The sequence below is a fragment of the Colossoma macropomum genome, unplaced genomic scaffold (genome assembly GCF_904425465.1).
Source record: "Colossoma macropomum unplaced genomic scaffold, Colossoma_macropomum, whole genome shotgun sequence".
In the NCBI taxonomy this organism is placed as follows: domain Eukaryota; kingdom Metazoa; phylum Chordata; class Actinopteri; order Characiformes; family Serrasalmidae; genus Colossoma; species Colossoma macropomum.
The window spans coordinates 13,708,322-13,730,638 of NW_023494796.1; the positions used below are offsets into that span (position 1 = coordinate 13,708,322).

The following is a 22,317-nucleotide window of genomic DNA, read 5'->3' on the forward strand; positions in this document are numbered from 1 at the left end:
AACTGTGCCCACGGATTTGTAAACTGTACTCTCGTTTGGCAAAACTGTACCGACAGATTTGTAAACTGTACTCTCGGTTAGCAAAACTGTACCGACGGATTTGTACACTGTGTAAAGCACATGCTACCAGCCACAGCTACGGTACAGGCCACATTGATGAGATATTTTGAGAAACTGGAGAATTTTGTGACATTTCTGAATGAGGGCAGGCAATTGGACGACACAACTGTGTCGACCTTTCATGATGAAAAGATAAATATAAGCAAGTAACGTTAACGTGACATAAAGCAGACATTACCATAAAGTAGGTAGGATATTGTGCTGTAGCTTTCACATACACTGTTTTCAAAGGCTTTAACATTTCATTAAATTACAGTTTAACCTTACTGCTTAATTGGAGTGTTTTGTAGAAATGTATTATGTGAATGCGCTTGTTTAAAACGAGGCAAAAATAATCTCGTTTTTGTCTCTATTATGCCACTCCACGGCCAGCGACGACTGAATGGAGTGTCAGCTCGGAGAGCACATTGCATGTTAAAAGGAATAACATTAAACTCTGACTATGCAAAAATTGCTGGATATTTACAGCCCAGTGAACAATCGACGTTGAAATCACGTGCATGAGTGTCATTTCAGTACAGTACAGTTTACAAATCCGTCAGTACAGTTTTGCTAACCAAGAGTACAGTTTACAAATCCGTGGGCACAGTTCATAAACTGAGAGTACGAATTACTAAACTGCGGGGACAGATTTTCCTCCTCACAATTTTTTTTCTCGTTAGTGACCCCTACGGGGCTCCATATTAGGCTCACTATTTGGGCTGACTATTTTATTTTTTTTTTTTAAATGGTAAACTCATAATATGGTTGCTGCCTTTAGATATGGCATTACACATTTTGTACATCTGGATTTGTTATATAGAGTTTAAATTACCTGTTGGAATACAACTACCATAAACAGAAGAACCTGTGTCCAGTTTTTATCACTATGCTTGGGGAGATGGCTTGGGCAGTGGGGATATTGTACATCCCATGTAGTGAGAATAGTTTCTGGATAATTGACTACGAACAATTTACTACAACTTCTTTGATCACTCCAACTTCACAAAATATTTGAATAAAGATATGCCCATGTGCAACTGTGATTTTTTTTTGTGTTCATGCAGGATTAATTTCTCCTTGCGCGTGCAGCAGTATACAGCCCAGCAACACCTTCCCATGTAAAACTAATCTAGTCTGACTAGTACTTTAAAATTTGTGGATAGGAATATTAATCCTTGCTGTAATAGATGCTCAGATCTTAAGAGAAGAGTCAAAAAAGAGAAACATGGGCACCAGAGAAGCAGTGGGATTCTGGGTGCTTTGTAGAAGAGTAGTGATGGAATCCAATCAGTTAATGAGTTGCCATAGTCCATGTTTTCATGGAACAGAAGACACAAAAAGCTCATGATTATAGTTTCTGGAATACGATTGGCTGTGAAATCTGAGAAACTGAGAATTACTTCTTTGATATTTCCCAGAATTTAGTTTGTCAGCTTACAAAAGGAACAAACGGAAGATGGAGCTGGCAGAGAAAATAGAGACAGAACATCATTTTTTGAAGCGACAACGAACGTCAAGTGGAACTGTGAGTAAATGTATAAAAGCATGTAATGTGTCAAGATGCTGTATTTGAAGTTGCATTTTATTTATTTAAAGTTGAATTATTGTTGGTGTCAGCATATAGATCCCCCAGTAGTTTTTTCAGAGAGCACCTTGGTGGAATAAGCTGATGGCTGAAGGTGCTCCTGGGTAATACACAGTAGAGTGGACAGATAGAATTGTTCAAAATGTAGGCTCCAATTTGGCTACCATCCTCATCTCTGTTACTGCCCCCAAGTAAGTCCAGAATGAGCCCAGTGATGGCACTAGCTTTCCTAATGCGTTTATTGAGGCACCCAATCTGACCAAAGCAATAAAAAGAATGCTGGCCATAATAGACTGTCAGAATAACTCTAGTAAATGAATTGTCCTGTCTAAATAGGTTCAAATATATGTATCAAAATAAAAACAACTGGTGAAAAGAGACTGTCAAAATCCACAAAAACTGGGTACTGTATTTCTTAATGAGCAAGGAGGGAATAAAACACAATTTTTTGAAAACAAAGTTGAAATCAGATTGACTTATGGCTTCAATGAGATCCCTGCTGAACTCCCTGTTGGGCAGTTAAAGTTTTATGGCTAAAATGTAATTCTTTATGGCAGCTATGAATAGGTATTTTCGTGCAATAATACATCACTCTAGGCCTTCTGGAAGTCTTAGATATGTCACTGACTCTGAATACAAGCAGCAGCCTAATCAGTGGGTTGTTAGAAATGGGAAACAGTGGCGGCTTCATACCAGAACTCACTACTGAAAGAGTCACAGTGAAACTGTTGCAAGGTAAAATACATGTTATATATCTGTCAAAACGTCAGGTAAAACAAGCAATGTCTTTTAGAAGCTTCAAATGTCTGTGTTTAATCTGTTCATGCAATTGCTGTTAGTTTAGTGCAAACAAACTCCTAGTATCCCATAGCTCTGCTATCAGAAGTTAGCATTATTGTAGAGATGGGTTTTTTCCTCATGTTTTCAGGGAGTTTTGACATGTACAACTTAAGTTAAAAGCCTAGCTCTAATAATTATGGCTCGCCACTGGTGCAATACCTTCATCTTTGGCTCAGGGACTTTTTGCATTATCTGTTATTGCATTTTATTTTATTTTAATATCATGAAATGTGTCAAATGTTTACAAGACACTTTATTTGAAATTGCATGTTATTATTCACTTAAAATGCAGCCAGCTTACCAATATGCAATCCATGTTTAGCAATTGATTGGTACTTAATTTAAGAGAGTTTCATTGATTAGCTTGCATTCACATCTTCACCTAAATAGTGCTGATGCCTGGGCTTACAATAAATTCTAGTAATGTGTAGTTGTCCTGATATTAGCAGCATGATAACCGCTTCAGCTTTTTTTAGTGTTGTGTTTTTGTGCATGGAGTGGCACTGCAATAACTGTTTTAACCACAATTCTAAGAGTTAAGAGGTGTGCAGTGCTCTAATGAGCTTGAGTTTGGATGCACATCCAATTACTAGACATGTTACGAACAACCAAAATATGATTTACAGCCTTATACATGATACATCACTTCACATTTTACAAGGTTATAAGAATTGGGATGGCAGCACAGTAGACATGGATGATAGAAATACTGGTTTGTGGCAAGAGGACCTTGTTTGTTAAAAGGAAATGTAATGGCAGAGTAATTTTGCTGAGCAGAACACTAATTTAATCCATTTTTTTGTTCCAATAGGTGAGTGAAATTATAGAGCCTATCTCCTCGTCATTGGACACAGTGGGGGCAATTGTTGTGGATCAGGAAGGGAATGTGGCAGCTGCTGTTTCCAGCGGAGGTTTGGCCATGAAACATCCAGGGCGAGTGGGCCAGGTAGGAGACACTGATCCATCATGCAGTTTGATGTAATCACTACATCTTCCATAATTATGCAATGGGATTATAGAATCACACTCTGGCTGGAATGATATTATCCACTACAAAACATCTCTATACACCTTGGTAGAAAGTTTGTCATTTCTCAGCCTCATGTGTTGAATATGACGTAGCTGCAACAGTTATCTCCTTCCATACCTGTCTCCTACTCTGTGTAAGGCTGCTCATTATGGCTGTGGCTGCTGGGCTGAAAATGCGCATGATGCCAGACCTTATGCTACAGCTGTGAGTACCTCAGGTATGAAAAATCTCTGCTCTCTGGTGTATAAAATTTGAATCATGCTTAGTTTGATTTTTCATAGGTTATGGTCATATTACTCTTACATACATTTATTTATAATACATTTATTTATTTACGTATGTATGTATGTATGCATGTATGTATTTATTTATTTATTTAAAACATGCCCTAAAAGCTCTGCACAGGAGACGTGAAGTGTACACAGATAATTTCAGTAATCTGAATGCGCCACCCACAAAATCAACTTAAACAACCATGTAGATTCTGAATGCAGATCGTTTTTCCCCTCATATCTATTATCATAACTTTTAAACTTAAGTGACTGACTTTGAATACGGCCAAATATAACAAATGTCCACTCTATGCACATCTTGTTTTGAGCTTTTGCTATACATCAGCTATGGTTGAGGTTATAGGCAGTGTGTATAATAGCATTACTGTCTGAAACCCATTGCCAGAAATGGTGTCTATCTATTATGATTCAGTGCCATAGGTGGATAGTTTTTTTTCATGAGTGACCAATCACTCCATAGAGGATGGACAAGCTCTGGAAATCTTTACCTGAAAACCTGAGAGCAATTGATATTCTTGGCACTTTTAAAAGGCATCCTAAAACACACTTAATTAGTACTGCATTTAAATAGAATAAGGGCCTTTGTGGACTTTTGTTTATTAGTTATTTCTCTCCTTTAGGATTTCATTGCACATTTCTTATGTTTTTATTTAATACACTGTGTGGAGTCCACAATTTCATATTTCAGTAGCAAATCTTATCTTAAATTAAGTAACATATCTTACAGTATCTTATCTCAAGTTAGAAAATCCTAGTTGAGGTTGATAATCAATTATCATGTCTGTTACCAAGCAACCATTTCTTTAAAAGTTTGACTGCAAACAACAATTGTACAGAATATAGAACAATGATTATTGTTTTAAAGGTTAATGAACTATAATTTTTAAGGCAACCAGGTTACTAACTTTTAGATAAAACATCGATTCAATTTTTACAGTGTACCAATAAATATGCACTATGGTAGGACATTTTGACAAGGTAGGACAGCATTATTTTGCCTAACAAAAGAGCCATATATTCAGCTCTCCTCATTCACCACCATTGCTGCAATATTTGAAAAGTTTTCATCATACATTAACACACGCAGATGGAAAAGCCATATGCAGCCTTCAAAAAACACAGTGTGAAGAAAAAAAGGCAGTGCACTGCAGCTCAGAAAAACACTGCAGTCCTCCACTTACCTATTATCAATACCTTGCTAGCTCATTGCGGGATTGTACTGTTATGAGCTGCTACCGCCGCATGTAAATGAGATAAAAGCGTGGCAACATCTCACATTGAACGAAGTGTGATATTTGACAGTAATTCTCGTTTACAATTAAGCAAACATGATCCTATTTGCTCTGAATGACGAGGTAAATGTTGGCATTGCCCTTAACTGACTTTCCTTCTTATTCTAAACAACAACAGACATTCATCAGGGCCCAGTTTCCCAAAAGCATCTTAATGTTAAGCTCATCTTAACTTGTACAGAAAGTGTTTAGTGTGATGCTTGCGCTACCGTTTAAGAATCATCTTTGTGCTAAAGTGATTTTTGGAAAGCCTTGAGTTTTCAGATCAGTAATGAGATTTGTGATAAATGCCTATAAATAGTTTTCTTGTTGGTGTGATTATAACAAAAACATATAGTGAGATTTTGTGTTTGGGAGTATAAATCAAAAGTCCAAAAAGTTTACTTTCTGCAAAGGGTTCATTGCAGTCATGCAGAACTTGAGTTTGCAACAACAGGGGGTAAGTGATGGATAAATTATAGGATTTTAAATTATGGTGTAGAATTTTGCTCATTCCTGTTATTCTTGTTGATCTTAAGGATGTGGTGAGCACCTGATACGCACTATGCTAGCCAGAGAGTGTTCCACAGCTGTGCAGGCTGAAGATGCACATCAAGCCCTCCTGGAGGCTATGCAAAACAAGTTCATAGGTGAGTAGTGCAACTACATGGTATGACAGGCCGTTTAGGCCAAAATTCTAACTTACCTCTCACACTCACTACCAGACCTCTCACTCTCACTATCAAACTCCCTCACACTCACTATCAAACCCTCTCACACTCGCTAGCAAACTTCACACTCACTATCAAACTCTCTCACACACGCTATCAAACTCTCTCACATTCACTATCAAACTCCCTCACACTCACTATCAAACTCTCTCACTCTCGCTAGCAAACCTCTCACACTCACTATCAAACTCACACACAAACTATCAAACTCTCTCACACTCGCTATCAAACCTCTCACACTCACTATCAAACCTCCCACACTTGCTATCAAACTCTCTCACACTCACTATCAAACTCTCACACACACTATTAAACTCTAGGCGTTCTTGATAGTGAGTGTGAGAGAACTTGGTAGAGTGTATAAGAGAACTTGATGGTCATGTTTTCTGATTGGCCTAGTTATCATTTAAATTAGCAGTTTCTGATTCGCTCATAGTCAAATATGCTCGTCCCCCACGTGCGGTAGTTCACTCTTAAGAACAGATAGTTCTTCAAAGGTCCTTTAGTAAAGACAGTGTTTCTATATTACTACAGCATTTTAGGGCCACTGTTAATAAAAATAAAAATAGTAGACTTTGAGAATAAAGTTGTAATATTTTGAGAAAAAAGTCGTAATATTTCAGGAGAAAAGTTGTACTCTTTTGAGAAGAAAGTCGTAGAATTACGACATTAAAGTGGCAGTAATACCAGGAAAGGTCGCAATATTGTGGCCAAAGGCTTTGCAAAGGGAAGGCGGCACCTCCTCGTGTTAAATGAGTAATGTTGAGGAGTTGGTGGAGTTATACTTTCATATCGATTTCACCCATAAAGAAATACTCCCTGTCTCTCCTGCACATCAGCACCAGCCTGTTATTAGTATAAGAAACGGCTGAAACGGCTGTGCAGGAAACTGTTTATTTAGAATAAAGAACCAGACGGACTCAGAGGAAACTGTCTGTCTGTTTTGTTGAAGGAGAATCGCAGGCAGGGTCGTCTACACAGCTATCGGTGGCTACATCTCCGTGCCATTCAAAGGGGGTATGAAGTTTCACAGACAATGAGAATGATAATCCAAACGATCGATCCACAAGCAGACAGGAGTGTGTGAAACTCTGGCACCAGTACGCCAACCGAGGCCCCAACGCGTTATGGCAGGCCCCCTACAGTTAGCCCACTTTATCCTTGAAATATTACGACTTTATTCTCGAAGTCTACTATTTTTATTTACATTAACAGTGGCCCTAAAATGCCGTCGTGGTTTCACAACCTAAGCATAAAATTAAAAAAAAAAAAACAGAAGTAGAATAAAGGGTCGTATTTTACTTATCTAAATGTAAAAGTTTCCATCACTATACCCGGAAATAAACGTGCAGAGGGCACATACGGTCGCAGAACCTCAAAAATCATTTGTGGTTAAAAAATGATAAAGACAGAAAAGATCGAGCATGAATGTTGAGAGGATAGGCCTAGTCCGCCATTTGGGGAGGCAACATTACGTTTTATAGGTGTTTGTATATTTGATGCTGTAATGCGTTAACGGAATCCAGACGCTTGCAGATAAAGAACCAAAAGGAGGCTTTAATGTTTAAATCAGAATTCATGGTTGTTGTCGAGAAACAGCTAAAAAGGTCAAAACACAGTAAGCAGAGATCCAGGGCAAACAATCCAAAGGGCAGAACAAAAACAGAGTCTGAGAAACGAAAAATACAGGTCATTCACAGCAGTATATAACAGATAGAACGCTCAGTAGTTTGTAATCGAAACAATACCTCACAACTGACTGTGGCTAAGCTAAGAATGTCATATGATCAAACACACAGGTGTCACCCATTAGTATTCCGGTGATCCAGTCGAGCAATGAGAGAACTAGAGAGCACTCTACGCGGGTGATCTCTGGGACGAAGAGCAGTCTTGTCAGGATGAAGGCTGTGAAAGTCTGCCACAAGACCTGGGTCCAGGATGTCTCTCGCAGGCACCCAACTCTGCTCCTCTGGTCCGTATCCCTCCCAGTCCACTAGGTACTGGAGTTGCCCTCCACGTCTCCAGGAGTCCATCAGCCTACGAACAGTGTAGACTGGTGCCACCTCTATCTCCGCTGGCGGAGGTGGTGTGCCATCTGGCGTAGCCTCATCCAAGGGCCCTGCAATAACGGGTTTAAGAAGAGAAACATGAAATGAGCGTGAGACACGATAATGGGGGGGTAAGTCTAGTCTATAGGCTACATCATTAGTCCTCTTCACTATTTTGAATGGCCCTATGTATTTGGGATGAATCTTTCAACTTCCCTCAAGGTGACGGAAGTCCTTGGTGGACAATCATACACGGTCTCCAGGCTGAAATACAGGGTTTGCACTCCGGCGTCTGTCAGCTTGTTCTTTGTTCCTTTCTAGTACATTTTCTATACGCTGTTGTGCATCTTCCCACACCTTTTCACTCTTCTGCATCCATTCATCCACTGCTGGTACATCGGTAGACGTACCCATCCAGGGCGCTAAAGGTGGTTGGAACCCCAAAATACACTGAAAGGGTGTCATTCCAGTAGCTGAGCTAGTGAGTGAGTCATCTCGGCCCAGGGTAAGAAACGTGACCAGTCAGAGGGATTTTCATGACCGAATATTCTAAAGGAATTTACTTAATTCCTGGTTCACCCTTTTACATTGTCCATTCAATTGGGGGTGATACCCAGAAGTGAGACTTATTGAAACTCCTAAACTCTCAAAAAACGCAGCCCAAACTTGGGAAGTAAATTGGGGTCCCCTATTGGACACGACTGCGATGGACTGGCGACCTGTCCAGGGTGTATCCTGCCTTCCGCCCAATGACAGCTGGGATAGGCTCCAGCGCCCCACCGCGACCCAGAAGGATAAGCGGTTTAGATGATGTATGTATGTATGTATGTATGTATGTATTGGACACGATATTTTCTGGTATGCCAAACAGCCTGAAAACATAGTGGAATAGTGCCTCTGCTGTCTGAAATGCACTTGGTAAAGAAGGAAAGGGAACAAATCTGACCCTCCTAGAAAAGCGGTCTATAACCGTCAGAATGGTTGTAAAGCCTTGTGATTTGGGCAGGTCAGTTACAAAGTCTATGGCTATGTGGGACCAGGGTCTGGCAGGGACTGATAAGGGGACAATCTTTCCTGCTGGCAGTGTCTTAGGGGTTTTGCATTGAGCACATGTAGAGCAGGAGCTTACAAAAGAATGTGTGTCCTTATGCATCGATTCCCACCAGTATCAATGGGATAAGAGCTGGTGCGTGCTTGTCCCTCCAGGGTGGCCTGGCGTAAGTGATGAATGGGCCCAAGTAATGAGTTGTGTACAGAACTGATCGGGTACCTATGTCTTCCCTGGGGGGCGCTGACTTTGTACCACTACATTTGGTGATGCCTTTGCGATCTCTTTGTCTATCTCCCAACGAATAGAGGCTATAGAAACTTCAGGTGGGAGGATGCGTTCAAACTTATCCATTTCAGGTGAGAGACTGTCTTTCTGGTACAGTCGGGATAAAGCATCTGCTTTAGTATTTCTGGATCCGGGTCCATAGGTTATGCTGAAATTAAAACGAGAGAAGAATAATGACCATCTAGCTTGACGTGAGTTTAAACGTTTAGCATTGCGCAGGTATTCTAGGTTTTTGTGGTCTGTTAACACGACAAACGGATGTGTGGCGCCTTCGAGCCAGTGTCGCCATTCTTCAAGGGCTAATTTGACGGCTAATAATTGCCTATCACCTATGTCATAGTTTCATTCTGCTGGGGACAATTTATGGGAATAGAAAGCTATGGGATGTAATTTTGGAGGTGAGCCTGAGCGTTGGGATTGCACAGCTCCTACACCGGTTTCGGACGCGTCTACTTCTACGACGAAGGGCTCTGAAGGGTCTGGATGCTTTAAAATGGGGGCTGTGGTGAGGGCTTCTTTTAGTTTCTGAAATGCCCTTTCTGCCTGCTCTGTTCATTTTAGTCTCTTAGTGCCACCTTTAAGTGAAGATGTAAGAGGAGCCGCAATACTAAAGTTCTGTATAAATCGGCGGTAGAAATTTGCGAAACCTAAGAATCTCTGTATTTCTTTCACTGATGAGGGTGCTGACCACTGAACTACTGCCTAAGAATGATACTGATTGCAAATGAAACTCACATTTTTTGCCTTTCAAATACAAATTGCTGTCCAGTAAACGTCTCAATACAGCACAAACATGTTGGACATGTGATTCTTTGTCAGGGGAGTACACTAGGATATCATCTAAATATGCAGTAACATATCTCCCTAGCATGTCTGAGTACTTCATTAATAAATGCTTGAAAGACAGAGGGGGCGATAGAGAGTCCGAAAGGCATCACCAAGTATTCATAGTGCCCCCTTGTGGTCACGAAAGCAGTCTTCCACTCGTCTCCTTCCCCGATTCTGATCAAGTTGTATGCACTCCTGAGATCAAGTTTAGTGGAGTATTTTGCCCCTCTTAATTGTTCCAAGGCTACCAGAACTAGAGGAAGAGGATATGGGTAGGTTTTAGTGATTTGATTAAGGGCTCGATAGTCGATGCAAGGGCGTAATCCACCATCTTTCTTTTTAATGAAAAAGAAGCTAGAAGCTACAGGAGAGGTGGATGGTCTAATAAAGCCCTGTTCTAGAGCTTCGTTGATGTACGTGTCTAGAGCCTTTTCTTCCTCTTGTGTCAAGGGATATATTTTAGATTTAGGAAAAACAGGGTTATCTGTGAGTTCAATGGCAGAGTCATAAGTTCTATGTGGGGGCAGCTTGGTAGCATTGTTCTTATTGAAGACTTCTTTCAAATCAGTGTATTCGGAAGGGACTTGGAAGTAGTCGTTAGCATTGGGGCTTTCTACAGAGGTGGATGAGATCTTGATTGATGGAGGTGTAATACATGACTGGCACCAAAAATCCGACCATCTTTGAATAGTGTGTTCAGGCCAAGAAATGGAGGGATTGTGTTTCTCTAGCCATGGGAGACCTAAAATCAACTTGAATTCTGATTGTTCCAGTACTAGGAAGGATAAAGTCTCTTTGTGTAGTGCACTGGCCTGTAGTAGAATGGGTTGTGTGACTTGTGAGATGATCCCCAGGCCTGCTGGACCTCCGTCCAAAGCTGCCACCTTTAATGATGTCTTCAACGTCTCCACTGGAATGCGAAGCTGCTCCACCAATCGGGCGTGAATGACATTCCTTTCCGCTCCGGAATTGATCAGGGCTGAAACGATAAGAGAGTAGGGTGACAGTATATGGTTACAGGTATCATAACAGACTTTGAAACCAACCCCTTAGTGGGTACGGCGCCTTATGTCCAGGGGTCGGCGCCTTATGTGCTTGTGGTCTGACTTGACAGTCACAAAGTCGATGTCCAGCATTGCCACACTAGAGACAGAGATGCTCTCTGAAGCGACGCTGTCTCTCCTCTTGGGACAAACGTAATGAGTCACACTGCATGGGCTCGGTGCTTTCAGTGGGTTCTTGGGCTATTTTCACTCTGTTGAACGTTCTTCTGGTCCTTTGTTCGTTCTTGGGTTGCGATCGGTGATGAAGCAAATGATCCAAGCGTATAGCAAGATTGATAAGCTAATCTAGGCTCAAATCGTTATCTTTATAAGCGAGCTCACTTAATATATCCGCATTTAATCCTTGTCGAAACATTACTAGAAGAGCAGCCTCGTTCCACCCACTACTAGCTGCCAGGGTGCGGAACTCCAGAGAATAGTTTACCACTGAGCGATTCCCTTGACGTAACTTAGACAGCAATTCACCACTAACTTTGCTCTCGTTTGGGTGATCAAACATGGTCTTAAATTCCATAATAAACTGGGCATAAGATAATCGATGGATATGAATCCAACTTGCAGTAGCCCATTCCAGTGTTTTATTAGCTAACTTTGACACTATGAAGGAGATTTTAGCTTGATCAGAACTGACTGGTGAATTCTCGAAAAACACTGAACGTTGGAGGAAAAACCTGCAGCACTTATCTGGATCTTCCTCAAATTTATCAGGTTTACTTACAGGAAATACAGCAGGAGAAGCCTCAGCTTGAGACCTAGTGTCATTAGTAGTAACTTTGAGTGGCGCCAGGTTCATATTTTGCAGCTGACTAGTTAACCCCTTTACAATAGTGACTAGTTGAGTTTGCTGTTCAGCTTGTTGGTGAGCTAGCGCCTCTAATGAATGAGTTACTCCTGTCAGAACCTGTTGATGACGTCCCAGTAACTGGCCTTGTTCCGTCAGGGCTTTCTGGAAGGCTTCCGGGTCCGCCGTCTGCATGTTCGGGGAGGTATTCTGTAATGCGTTAACAGAATCCAGATGCTTGCGGATAAAGAACCAAAAGGAGGCTTTGATGTTTAAATCAGAACCCAAGGTCGTCGTCAAGAAACAGGCAAAAAGGTAAAAACACAGTAAGCAGAGATCCAGGGCAAACAATCCAAAGGGCAGAGCAAAAACAGAGTCGGAGAAACGAAAAATACAGGTCATTCACAGCAGTATACAACAGATAGAACGCTCAGTAGTTCGTAATCGAAACAATACCTCGCAACTGACTGTGGCTAAAGCCTGGGCTTATAAACTAAGCTAAGGAGGTCATATGATCAAACACACAGGTGTCACCCATTAGTATTCCAGTGATCCAGAACGCTGATAGGAGCGTGAGGAGAGTTCGGAAGTCAGCTGAAACAGTGACAGATGCAGCTTTTCTATCAGCAAAAAACTGAAGCGACATGAGGAACAGACTCTACAGGACTCCCACCATTTAACAGCGAAATCAAAGAGAAATGAAAGTCACTCTGCCCAATAATGATGAGAAAAATTAATTGTAATGTCACGTCGTCAGATGTAAACTTCGTTATAGTGATTGTGTTACAGCTCCAGACTTAAAAATTATAGCTGTGAGCTCCTCGCTGTCCTGTGTTCATATTGTTCATATAATACTGTGGTGGCTCTGGTTTTGGGAAGGAGCTTTGAGGCACATTATGCAGAGCTGCGCCGTGGCTCCACCCCTTAAGGGACTGGGTTGTAGTTTAATGATGTTAGTGTTATTGTTCTGTTAGTCTAAAATGTATGTGTGTGTTATTTGTGTTATTCTGTAGCCTCTCCCGTGACTCCTTCTTCACCAACACACTCATCACCCATATCAGAGTGAGGCACCAACCAGCGCCTTCGGTACATTATACTAAACTGTCACTGCGAGGCTCTGTGTTCGGCTTTAGGTTGTTGTGAAGGAAAAGCAAGGATTAACCGCTATTTACACACAGAAAAAAATGGAATCGCCAGTATAATCTGAAGTGTCTGAAGAGGTGCATGCACGTGAAGGGGAGTCAGGATTCTGCACAACCCTAACAAACAGGCCTGATTTCAGTGATTTCTGAGTGTCTGAGACCATGCGTGCCCTCTGCACATCTACCTCAGGTTAAGGTGATAGATTTTTAAAATTTGGATAAGTAATTTACGACCCTTTATTCCATTGTTGTTTGTTTGTTATTTAATTTTATGCTTAGTTTGTGAAACTGTGAAACAAAGCTATTTCATGATTTTTCCACTGACAATAACAGAATAAAAGACGAGAATACACGGACCGCTATAGCACCAAAACGACTTTAGTCATACGTATAACCATTTACAGCACATTGTCTATCAATCTGAAGAACGATTTCACCATGCCAAGAGCTCTTTAATCATGCAAATGGTTCTTTTTGTGTTACCAGTTCTATATAGAACCACTGTCTTTACTAAAGGACCTTTGAAGAACTATCTGTTTTTAAGAGTGAACTACTGCACGTGGGGGGCGGGCATATTTGACTATGAGCGAATCAGAAACTGCTAACTTATTAAATGATAACTCTCTAGGCCAATCAGAAAACATGACCATCAAGTTCTCTCATACACTCTATCAAGCTCTCTCCTACTCACTATCAAGAACACCTAGAGTTTGATAGTGTGTGTAAGAAAGTTTGACAGTGTGTGTGAGAGAGTTTGATAGTAAGTGTGAGAGAGTTTGATAGTGAGTGTGAGAGGGTTTGATAGTAAGTGTGAGAGAGTTTGATAGTGAGTGTGAGAGGGTTTGATAGCGAGTGTGAGAGGTTTGATAGTGAGTGTGAGAGAGTTTGATAGTGTGTGTGAGAGTTTGATAGTGAGTGTGAGAGAGTTTGATAGTGAGTGTGAGAGGATTGATAGTGAGAGGTTTGATAGTGAGTGTAAGAGGATTGATAGTGAGAGGTTTGATAGTGAGTGTGAGAGGACTGATAGTGAGTGTGAGAGATTTGATAGTGAGTGTGAGAGGACTGATAGTGAGTGTGAGAGATTTGATAGTGAGTGTGAGAGGTAAGTTAGAATTTTGGCCTAAATGGCCTCTCATAATATGGTGTGGTCTCCCTTGAAACATCTTTTTTTTTTCTTTCGCAGTGTCTTTTGTCTTTTCGCAGTGCCATTTGCTGTACAACAGTAAGTGAACCACTAGGAAGTGGACACTCTGAGTTGATGGAACGTGAATGGTATTATGAGTAAAATGTTTAATATATAACAGTTAAAATTGCATGATAATCATGGCTGTTTGCGCATTCACAAAAAATGGTGGTGTACAAATTAGAAGATCTTCAGGCATCGTTCCTCAGACTAAACAACTTCAGATCTTGCACAATTGGACATCAGGCAAAACAGCCTTAAACAGCAAGACATCAAACACAGCCACCACAGACACTATGGCCCCAGACCCAAATTTCTTTGATCCCATTGCTGCAGTTGGTAATACAGCATTGGTGGTAGATGTTTTTTGTAGAGAGCATTCACATAACTTAAATATATATTTTGTTTGGAACAATCCTCAGCCTTGCTTTGCAGCTCAAGAGTTTTAACTAATGCTTGCTAGCTAAGGTCTTAGGCTAGATCCAAGGATGTCCTAACATGTTCAAAGTTATGTACATGAATGACAAACAATAAACAAACAAAGGCCCTACATGTCCTGAATGCATTGGCTGATCTACAGGGTCACATGCGGATGGCAGCTGCCACCCCCTTCTTGTGCCCACCTCCCCAATTCTGCAGCCCCTTATGATGCAATTAAGCACAGTGTGCCTGTACTCCCAAAATTTTTAAAATGAACAAGAACGTTGTGTTTAAAAAGCGAAATCTTATTTAACTGCCATTCTGTTTATTCACATCTCATCAAAAAATCATAAACATTTTTCATGCCTGCTGTGGCAGTATGCTTTAGTCTAGGATGCTTTACAGGTCAGGTTTAAGTTAAATTAGTCAGAGAGGTTTGCATGAAATGTAGTAACATTTTTATGTAAAAGAAGGTTGATTACCTCTTGTTGCAGCATAAAGAATCATCATTTTTACAGCAGCCAAAAGGCACAATGTCTGCTTGAATGGTTCACCATTAGGGTACTCTGGCTAATGAGTAATGAATGTGTCCTGATATTTCAGCCACACTCTTCCTTGCAGGTGCATAAAATCAAAAGCATATAACGATGTAATCTCCATAACCTAGCAGCTGCAGTAGGATGCACTATAGTGAAGAGCTCAGTTATTTTCAGCATAGTCAAATATCTGCTAGCTTTGCCCTGATGTGCTGCAAGCACGTAAAACCATTCTCTGTTAGCTCACTGCTAAATTTCAAACTACCTCTGGAAGCAACATTAGCACAAGAAGTGTTCGTCAGGAGCTTCATGGATTGAGTTTCCATGGATCACCATGTGCAGTGTCAGTCTTCGGCTGGAGTGGTGTAAAGTACACTGCAATTGGACATGTTTGTTTTTGTCCTTAGCCAGAAGTTCCAGAATGTAACTGCTGCACCGTTTAAGGTGGGATGGAAAATTTGAAAAGGTCGGTTATGAATTAAACACAGACATCTGAAGCTTTTTAAAGACATTTCATGTTTTACTCAAAGCTTGTGAGAGGCATATTAGCATATATTTGACCTTGTAGCAGTTTCACAGTGACTCTTAGTAGTGTACTGCTGCTGCCGGTTTTTTTTTGCTGTTTTCCATATTAAGACGTTTGAGAAGGCCTCAAGTGACGTTTTTTCCTCACAGAATTGGTCCCACCTATTGTAATTTAAAACATGATTGGGTGATTCCTCTGTCACTTTGTAATTATGTTGATAGTTAATCCGACAAATTAGGACTTCTATTCAGCTTTCGAAGTCATAATCAATAGGAGAGCTCACTTAACTATATCTACCTAGATGTAGATCCTGACAGCAACAATATATAAATTTATTGAATTCATGATACAACATGAAACATGTTGAAAATCACATAACACACAACTTGAATTGCTTGTGTTTGATGCTGCTGTTGTAATGTAATAGGTAAACTAATGTAATGATGCTTTTTTTGTCATATGACTGATGACATTACATCAGAAGGTTTATCATAACAGAGGACAAACAAACACATCTAAACAGTTTTTGCAATGTGTATGTTTTTGTTTTCCTTTGTCATTCCTTTTTACTCACTTATACCACATCCATGAAGTCTTCTTCCCCTTCCACAGTCTCATCAGTGCAGTGCTAACCTGTTAAGAAGTTTGCTCATATGCTTCATGAAAGAATTTGAAGCACTTGTACTAAAGTGATGGATATGTATGTTTTTTTATATTGTTCTGAAGGACCCCCATGGACCCTCACAGAGCAGGTACTATTTGGGTGGTGGATCATTCTCAGCACTGCAGTAACACTGACGTGGTGGTGGTGTGTTAGTGTGTGTTTTGCTGGTACGAGTGGATCAGACACAGCAGTGCTGCTGGAGTTTTTAAACACTGTGTCCACTCACTGTCCACACTATTAGACACTTCTACCCTGTCAGTTCACCTTGTAAATGTAAAGTCAGAGACGGTAGCTCATCTGCTGCTGCACAGGTTGTGTTGGTCATCCTCTAGTCCTTCATCAGTGGTCACAGGATGCTGTTGGCTGGATATTTTTGGTTTGTGGACTATTCTCAGTCCAGCAGTGACACTGAGGTGTTTAAAAACTCCACTCAGACCAGCGCATCACACACTAACACACCACCACCACATCAGTGTTACTGCAGTGCCGAGAATGATCCACCACCAAATAGTACCTGCTCTGTGAGGTTCCATGGGGGTCCTGACCACTGAAGAACAGGGTAAAAGGAGGCTAACAAAATATGCAGAAAAAACAGATGGACTACAGTCTGTAACTGTAGAACTACAAAGTGCACCTATATAGTAAGTGAAGCTGATAAAATGGACAATGAGCGTAGAAACAAGGAGGTGGTCATAATGTTATCGGTGTGTGTGTGTGTGTGTGTATATATATATATATATATAATATATATATATAATATATGTGTGTGTGTGTGTGTGTGTGTGTGTGTGTGTGTGTGTTTAGAGAAACTCTTGACTAAATGGGACTTAATCTAACTCTGTGTGTGTTACAGGTTCACCATTCCTGGCCAGTGAGGATGGTGTTCTGGGTGGAGTAATTGTTCTAAGATGTTGTAAATGTGGAGATGATCAGAGCTCTGACAGTCTCCGGGCTTTGCTGGGTATGTCCTATACTTGCTAACACAACACCTTACAGTAAGAATAAAGTAACACGTTCTGGTAACCCTCGCTTTCCATCAACACAGCACATCCCTTACCTTCAGTGACACTCAAGACGTTCCCTAAAAATACACAGATACATGCAAACATAAGTAGCTAAGGGCTGAAGGAAGTATTAAATCCTGAAAGTGCCTGAATAGCACTTCACAACACACCATGATGAAATTGGTGACTGAATGTACATCAGAGAGAAAGTTGGAAGCCCATGTAGTCAATAACACAGATTTTCAATGCAACACTGTCATCATCACAATATATTTGGTTCCTTGAGTGACCTTGAATTCAAACAATGAGAATTAAATCAAGCTTCATTTTTCCAAAGATATTCAGTCCCTTTACTACTTTTTGCTAGCATTTTGCCCATCTTTCTTTTTTCTGTTTATGGATTTTGCAAGATAGTCTTTTGGTCAATTCAAAACCTTTCTTTTGCTTCTCAGTTTTGACATTTCTGTTGGCGGGTGGGGGGGGGTCTTCAGAATTAACATTCCACTTTCTTTTTCTTTCAGTCAACTGATTGTGAAGTGACAGGTCTCCTTAGGACTCTTAGCCACACCAACAAAACCGTAGAAAACCACCAACGTGGCGAAACGCATCACAAAGTGTGGTGTTACGCTGGCATGTTCTATGTTTTTAAGCAATATCTTTTGTGTTCTGTTCAAATTATGAACATAATACAGGTTGGATTCATGGGTCAAGTGATCAGCTTTGCAAAATATATTTTGGGTATACCTAGTTTTAGACCAAGCTGTAACACCTTTTGGTTTTGCAGATACTAGTGCTTTGTCTAACAGCTTTACCAAATACACTTCAGCTTCTAAAAAATCTTGCGTAACACAGGAAACAAACATGTTAAACGAGACTGATTAACACTGGGAAACAATGCTTATAATCAGATATGCCCATGTTCTACAATGTTGGAGAAGTTTCATGGTTTGTGGAGTGGGTGTGCCTAGGGTCAGAGGATCTGTCACTCCAAAATCTGTTGACCGATAGAGTGAATGCCTTCTTCTAAAACCCACGCAAACATAAAAACTCAGAAGCCAAAGAGTATTTCGCCAAATCTTCAAATAAGAAAACTGTTTGATGGGCAAAAACGAGTAGTAAAAAACTGAATATTTTTTTAAAAATTAAGCTTAATTTATTTCTTGACTTTAATAAGCAGATGCACAGCACTAGAAGAGGCCCTCTTAAGCTATGCAGGATGTGTTCCATATCTGGTTGTGGTCTTTTGAATGGAATAGGCGAACAGATGCTGAAAAACCACACAAGCATCCCAACCACCTTTATGGGTAGGTTTTCCAGTTCCCTCCTCACCAGGTCAGCAATATCATAAATCTGAGGAAAAGTAATGGGAATGAAGGCCCTGAGAATAGTATAACATAGGAGGTAGCTGAAGTGGGAGGGAGCCTGCCCGATACTCTGGTGCCGGCAGTGACAGAGGAGGGCTGAACTCAAATCTGTTAAAAATGTATTTAACTCATGAGCCCTGTCAAAGTTCCCCATTACCATCAGTTTTCCTAATCCCATTCCACACCTCCTGCTGAAGCTTGTGCTCTAGTTGGAACTTCTGCTCTGCCTGAACAAGTTTGTCTCCTTGCCAGAAGATCTGTTTTTGTAGAAACTACATTACCTACAAAGAATTTGTTGGAAGGAGCAGAGTCTCCTCAACCTCTTTTGCCCACTTCCTCACCATCCTTGTGGTAACAGCCAGCTGTTGGATGGTTTGTTTCGAGATGAACCACTTATGATCTTACCAAGGGTGACAAACCAGTTGAGGCTCTGGTCAGAATAAAAAATGTAATCACTGATCTGTTATAAACATGCCTACTATGCCTACCTACACTACCAGTGTTTTTGGGTAGGTACTCAGTGTTTGAATTTTTTTGCTATTTTACTAAGTAGTGCCAGAAGGAGGCAAGATAGTAAACTTTACTTGGTGGGAAGCTCAATATCTTTGCTAACTGTCTTCAAATCAATTACAGTGCAGAGCATCTTCACCAGTAACATGCTGGCTTTGCGTCATTCAAACTTACATACTAACATACACTTAAATGCAGTGGCGAACCTTGACTATTAAGGCCTTTACGTTACATACCGAGCATGATTTATTCATACAACAATAAATTAATCACATGCACACCAAATGCAAAACACGGTAACATAAATTTATTTGTCCTCAGTTCAATTTTTGTAAACATTCGCAGACAACGTTGAATGTTGACAATAAAGATGAATCAGCTGTGTCCCAGCAACTAAAACATTTTGTGTTTACACAGGAATTCATCAACAGACACAGAAATGCCTATAAATAATAATAAGATACAGTATTCCATATTAAATTAATTATTGTTTTAGAAAACCGTTTTAGAATTCTCTTAGAAGGCTCCTACAAAAGAGAATATTCAAATGGAAATTCCAATATTCTTAAAAGGGGAGAGGCTGAGAAATAAATGTAGCATTTTGTATGTGTATGTGTCTGCGTCTGTTTCGACAATTTGTAGTGTAACGTTTAATGTTTTAAGTGAATACTCAGTTGTTCCATTATTGAAGTGTTTATTGTATGTGCATTCATTTTAGCATCTTTGCTGCTGTTTTTACTGTACTGATTTTAAGGTTAACCTGTCTTATGCATTACTGAATATACTAGACTTTATTTATATTACTATTAAATGTTTTTTTTTTTTAAATTTAGTATGATTAAAAATTAAAGTAAACAAAGGCAAAGAAGTAAACTGAATCATAGAAAATGTAAAATGAAAATGCAGCTTTTGTGTAAAACAGAAAATGATGAGTGGGTTAGATCCAGTCTGTAATACCTCCTGGGCCCACCAGGGAGCAGCAGCACATTTTAGGAAAAAACAGTGTATATGATTTTCAAACCTACAGCTTTAAAATTGTGTCACCTTTACAAGTCAATGGCTACATCCCAAAATGCATACAAAACAGTGTGTCAAAATAGTATGCAACCATTAGGAGGCTATTCATCAGTACAGTAAGCATAGTATAGTAGGTGTAGTTAGCTTCTTATTTGAATTTTCCATTCCACCTTAAACGATACAGCAGTTGCATTTAGGCACCAGAATAAAAAGAATATTTGAGAAGGGCAGTTCTAAATTAACAACAGACATTTAAAGCTTCTAAAAGACATTTCATGTTTTACATGAAGCTTGTGACAGACATATTAGTATATATATTTTACCTTATAGCATAAGTGACTCAGTAGAAAGGTCTGGTATAGAGCTTTTCCATTTCTAACACAAATTGGTTCATTTAAACACTGTGTTTAGTGGTCACAAGATGCTGTTGGATGGATATTTTTAGTTGGTGGACTATTCTCAGCCCAGCAGTGACACAGAGGTGTTGAAAAACTCTGAGTGTCTGATCCACTCGTACCAGCAGATGACGTCAAAAAGGGAATTCAACGAGACGTTTCAGGCACCTGGGAAAAGTGTTTTTTGTGGGAGAGAGTTACTCCCTCTGCCATGTCCATTTGAACTCTGTTACTTTGCAGACTATTTACATGCACAAAAAGTTATATAACACACTAAAGGAAAGTGAACAATCTGAAAAGCATGATAAGTCCCCTTTAAAAATGTGTTCTTTATTTGTTTTCATTTATTGAAATGGTAGCAAGCAAGCAAGCAAAGTTTATTCATATAGCGCTTTTTACAACAGGTGTTGTCACAAAGCAGCTTTACAAAACAATCAGCATTACAGAAAGAAATCCAGGTCCAAACCCCTAATGCATCTCTCTTCTGTCTTTAGTAGAGTTCCTCTGGAGCCATACTACAGAAAGTATGTGTGTGGGTTACATGTCTGCGCATGACAGTAAAGCCAAGGTAAGGAAATCTCCATATACTATACAACCAGCTACAGAGTAACACAGATGTATAGTGCCCTCCAGATATTTATTGATAATAGCTAATTGATATAAACAAGAAATACTGTATAAAATTAATTTCATTGTTCCAGAGCTTCTGTTGGTGGCGAGACCAACAGCATCAGCATCTCAGTTTACCTTAATTTTCACTGTTCATTTGCCTTCAGACAGAACCTATTAAATTAAAGGGAGAATTACCAAAAGCCTAAGCAAGTTTACCCCAACAAGGCCATTTATATGTTGGATATATAGCAGTATGTTGGAATAATTACACTGGCAGCCAATATTATGCTAATAATAATAATAATAATAATATTAATTAATAATAATAGTAAACTTTCTGGTTCTTGTAAGGACTCTGCATTCTGGACTAACTGAAGCTTCTTTAGGCTCATACTGGAGCATCTAGATAGCAAGCCACAGAGGTCCAGCTGTAATTGGATGTTACTCTAGATCCAAATTTTGTATTGTCTTTTGTCGTTTAACTTATAATGATCAAAATAGAATTAGGTAGAATCTGGCCTGATTAGTGGAACTGTGTGATCTATGGGGTCAAATGCTATGTTATTATTAAGCAAATAATAAAGCCCTCATCAAAGAAGAGTAAAACATCTTTCGTTGTCTTCAGTAGGTCGAACATCAGAAGATGTTGGCAGTTGAGCTAGTTTGATATAGTGGTGCATAGCTGGGTTCTTCTGGAGTCAACTCTCGATTCCTGCCATTGGAATTGAGGAGTCGACTTCCTGACTCCACTTTATTTTAATCAAGACCACACCAGATGTGTTAATAAAAGGATATTGCAGAGATTAAGCCATCCTAAACACAGTTCATCCTATTTTTTGATAAGCTACAGATTACAGTGACATGATAAAAATTCAGCTTATTTCACATAATAGGGGTTGAGGGGAAACTCGGAATGATGTACTGAGAAAATTATCACTGTTGTCAGAATTCTTTGATTTTGAAGTTGGATGTTCCATGTTCCTTTTTTCTCAAGGCTGAAGATGACTTTGTATTTACCACCTTCTTATTAGACTT

The 22,317-nt window shown here is 39.9% G+C and overlaps 1 protein-coding gene across 4 annotated transcripts in view; it reads left to right on the forward strand.

Moving 5' to 3' along the window:
- tasp1 (taspase, threonine aspartase, 1) overlaps positions 1–22,317 on the forward strand; it is a 51,312-nt gene that overhangs the window by 25,553 nt on the left and 3,442 nt on the right. Inside the window, exons 8-14 of one of the 4 annotated variants that reach the window (XM_036583849.1) lie at positions 1,521–1,627; positions 3,339–3,473; positions 3,696–3,774; positions 5,661–5,771; positions 14,235–14,273; positions 17,234–17,341; positions 21,168–21,238. In XM_036583849.1, coding sequence (XP_036439742.1) covers positions 1,521–1,627; positions 3,339–3,473; positions 3,696–3,774; positions 5,661–5,771; positions 14,235–14,273; positions 17,234–17,341; positions 21,168–21,238 — 650 coding nt within the window. Of the gene's footprint in view, positions 1–1,520; positions 1,628–3,338; positions 3,474–3,695; positions 3,775–5,660; positions 5,772–14,234; positions 14,274–17,233; positions 17,342–21,164; positions 21,239–22,317 lie in introns of all 4 variants that reach the window. The other 3 variants (XM_036583848.1, XM_036583851.1, XM_036583850.1) reach the window with 3 other exon arrangements.